The sequence below is a fragment of the Chroicocephalus ridibundus genome, chromosome 15, assembly GCF_963924245.1.
Source record: "Chroicocephalus ridibundus chromosome 15, bChrRid1.1, whole genome shotgun sequence".
NCBI classification, from domain to species: domain Eukaryota; kingdom Metazoa; phylum Chordata; class Aves; order Charadriiformes; family Laridae; genus Chroicocephalus; species Chroicocephalus ridibundus.
In genome coordinates, this window is record NC_086298.1 from 6793343 (window position 1) to 6797135 (window position 3793).

General features: G+C 65.2%; 1 protein-coding gene across 1 annotated transcript; it reads right to left on the bottom strand.

Annotated features, from left to right (window-relative positions):
- Window positions 1-554: 554 nt before the first annotated feature.
- On the bottom strand, window positions 555-3422 carry IER5L (immediate early response 5 like). The gene has a single exon (XM_063353405.1). It carries the CDS (start codon window positions 3031-3033, stop codon window positions 2035-2037), a length of 999 nt encoding a protein of 332 aa, XP_063209475.1. The 5' UTR covers window positions 3034-3422; the 3' UTR covers window positions 555-2034.
- Between the last annotated feature and the right edge of the window lie 371 nt (window positions 3423-3793).

Below are 3793 nucleotides of genomic sequence, written 5' to 3' on the forward strand. Positions count from 1 at the left end.
TCCCGAGGTCGGCGGCGGGTGGGTGAGGAGCGTCCCCGGCTTCGTTCATTTGGTGTGAAGTGGGGGGGGGAAACACACACAAAAAAGGCGGGGGGGATAAAGGCGAGCCCCGCACGCACCACCCAGCGGCCCCGCGCGGTGATAACAAACTCCAACTTAAATAAAAAAAAAAAAAAAAAAAACTTCCCGAGCGCATCGGGGGACGCGGAGGAGCGCGCAGGCGGTGGCGCTGCCCAGGTGCCGGGAGGGGGGGGGGCCCGGGCCCCGCAGGTAAGGACAGGGACGGGGGGGGGGGGGGTGTCCCGCCTGCTCCCCCCGCCGCGGGAAGCGGGGAGGGGACACCGGCCCCTTCCCCACCTGGGACTCGCTGTGCGTGGCACCTCCGGACACACGAGGGGGGCGGGGGGGGGGCTTTTGTTGCCTCCTGCCAGCCGGGGGGGGCTGCGGATGGAGGAAAGGGTGAAGTTGAATGGTGTTGGGGAGGGGACAAAGGGGGTTTTGCCGGGGCTGAGGGGGGGTCGGAGCCTTCGCAAAGGCTCCCCCCGGTGCAGAGGGGAAGGGGCGGCTCAGGAGAGGGTCTTCCGCGGGCTGCGGTGTGAAGGAAAGCGAGAGCACAGCAACTTTATAATCGACTTTTTATTAAGATTATAAATTTAAACAAATCTGAACAGTTTTACCCGGTGATATACAATTCCATATGCACAAAAATACAGGCTTACAAACAAAGAAAAAGGAGGAAAAAAAAAAAATAGAAAAGACCCCAACAGACCGTTTGGCAAAGCATCCTCAGTTACACATAGTGCTGATACCGTGAAGTTGGGAGTGGGCAGGCTGCAAAAAAAACCCCCCAAAACAACAAACAAACAAGGAGGGGGGACGACCAGAAAACCCACCTTTTTACAACAAAAGGTTTTTCTTTAAAAAAGAAAAAATTAGGGAAAAAAATAATCAAGAGACTCTACAGGCGACAGATCTCTTCACAAGACCAAACAATGCTGGTTTTATGATTTGGAAGGCTGAAACCAGAACAGTTGAACTTAAGGGGGGGGGGGGGGGGGAAGAGAAAAAGAAAAAGAGTAAGAGACCCGACACAGCACAGCGGAGACGTGAGTAGTGTTACACGGTTACCTGCGGCATCACAAACACACACCGCGGCGGGGGCTCCGGGCTGCCGGGGGCGGCTCGCCCCCTCCCCGGCGCGGCGGGGAGCAGCCCGGAGGGACCCCCCGGCCCCTGCTTTACCCCCCCACACCTCACCCCTACCCACCCCCTAACCCCCCCAAAATTCAGCTCTCGTAACCCTCCAGCCTTACCCCGGCACAAGCGGTGGGAAGAAGTCCCACCGCTCGCGTTTCTTCTGGGAGGAAAGTTGAAATGTTTTCATTTCTGCCTTTTTTTTTTTTTTTCTTCTCTTTTAAATATACAAAGAAACGCACAAAAGCGAACGGGCAGCGGCTACTTCTTCCCCCCCCGCCCTCCACCCCGCACCCCAACACCAACGGCGGGTCCCCGCCGGGACAGCCCGGGGGCCGGGGGCCGTTCCCCGCCGGGGGTCCCGGGGCCGGTGCGCCGGGGCCCGGCTCTCACGTGGCGGTCCCCGCCGCCAGCACCGGCCCCGGGAAACCCGCCGCCGAGAGAACCCGAGCGGACACAAAGAGGATTATTTAAATAGGTGCTGCGTTGTTGGTTTTGTTTTGTTTTCGTTTGTTTGCTTATTATTTTTTTTTTGTTGTTTTTGTTTTTTTTTTTCTCTCTCACCTCTGCAAAAATAAAGTCCCGAGATCTTAGATTTTTTTTTCTTTATTGTACAATTTATAAAACACTAGCGTGGCTCTGCCCTCCCACCTCCCCTGCGCACCCCTCGGTACCCCCCCCTCCCCTCATCCCAACCTCCCCACCACCCCCCCCGCCTTTGTTTCAGGGTGTCCCCCCCGCCCCCCCCCTTTCCCCGGAGCCGCTGTCCCTCGGATCGCACCCCCGTTTTAGCAACCACCAGCCCCCCCCCTTTCCCCTTCTTTTGCTCCCCGCTCCTCTCTAAAACGCGACGATGGCCCGAGTCCAGGCTCCCAGGCTCGCCAGCGCCTGCTTGCTGCACAGCTGCCCGTTGAGGGGCTGCTCCGAGTCCGCCTGCTGCCGGCTCACCAGCCCCGTGAAACCGGAGCCGAAGATGGAGATCAAGTTGGAGATGTTGGAAGAGTCCTGGGGGTGCTCGGCGCTGTACTCCTCGAAACGGGCGCGTTTGGTGCACGGGGCGAAGGGGGGGCCGCCCGCCACCCCGCCTCCCCCCGGCTCCCCTTCCTCCACCCCCTCCTCTTCCTCCTCCTGCCCCGGGTAATACTTGCGCTTGGTGCCCGGCGTGGGCGGCGGGGAGGCGAGCCCCGGTGCCGGTTGGCAGCAGCAGGGGCACTGCGAGCAGCAGTCCTGGTGCAAGTACCCGTTCTCCACCGTGGTCACGACGTGAGTGTCCAAATCCAGCACCGTGGTGCGGCTGCTACAGTGCGGAGCCCCGCCGCTCCCGAAGTCACAGCCGGCGGGGTACAGCAGACCCGGGGGCGCGCTGCCGCCGCCGCCGCCGCCACCACCGGGGCCGGCGCTACCGGCGGCCCGGTAGAATCCCGGGGACGAGTCTCTGCAAGGCGCTCGCTGCAGCTCCGGGGGAGCCGCGCACACCGGCACCTCCAACAGCTCCGCACCGCCCCGCGCCGCCGAGCAGCTCCGCGCTTCGCGGTCCTGCGTGTCGGCGGGCAGCGGGAGAGCCGCCAGCTCCGGCGGGGCGGCGGCGGGCGGCGGGCAGGCGGGCATGGCGAGGAGCGGGGCTCCGTCGGGGTAGTGCTGCTGGCGGCGGTAGAGCTCGGCGTAGCGCTCGCTCAGGTAGAGCTGCCGGGCGTTGCGGAGCACATAGGAGACGAGCAGGTTCTTGTGGAGCTTGATGCCGCCTCGCTGCGTGCGGGAGCTGTGGATCTTCCGCAGGGAAATACTGATCAAACTCTGCGCATCGAGGGTGCACTCCATCCTCCTCCGGCCCCTCAGCATCTGCTCTCGCCACCCGCGCAGCCAGGCACCCCGGGCCGCATCCACACGGCGACCGGGAGGGTGGCAAAGACGGAGGATAAAGAGGCGGGGAGGGAGGGGGGGGGGGGGAAAGAGGGGAAATAGAAGGGGGGGGAAGGGGGAAAAGGGGGGGGAAACGAGCCTGAGGTCGCTGGAGAAGGAGGAGGAGGGGGGGGGGAAATAGAGAGGGGTGTCTTCAGGGGGCGGCCAGCGGCGGGAGCAGAGCGGGCATCGCCGTGCGCGCCGGTGGCTCCCGCTGCTGCCGCCACCGCTGCCGCCGCGCTCCGTGCAGGCAGGGCGCGTGCAGGCGGCAGCGCCGCGCGCGCCCCCGCCCGCCCCGCGCACCGCCCCGGCCCGCCCCTCCGCGCGCGCGCGCCTGCCCCGCCCCCCTCTCGCTCTCCACACCCACCCCCCCCACGCCGGCCGGTACCTGTCGCGCAGAGGCACTGAGCGCCCGCCCGCCCAGCCCCCGCCTTTTATAGCGCCCCGCCGGCACCCGCCCCGCCCCTCCCCCGCGCGGGCGACCAATGGAGCGGCAGGGAGCGGCTTGACGGGCGGACGCGGCGGCCAATAAGGGCGAGGCGGGCCCCTCGTCCCGTTCAAATGCTGACAGGAGCGGCGCGGCCCGTGAGGGCGGCGGGGACTCGGCCAGGCTGGGCGGGGGGCGGCACTGGGCTGTACCGAGCAACGGGTGCCCCGCCAGAGCGGTGACGGAGCCGGGCGCCGCCTCCCCGCTCCACTC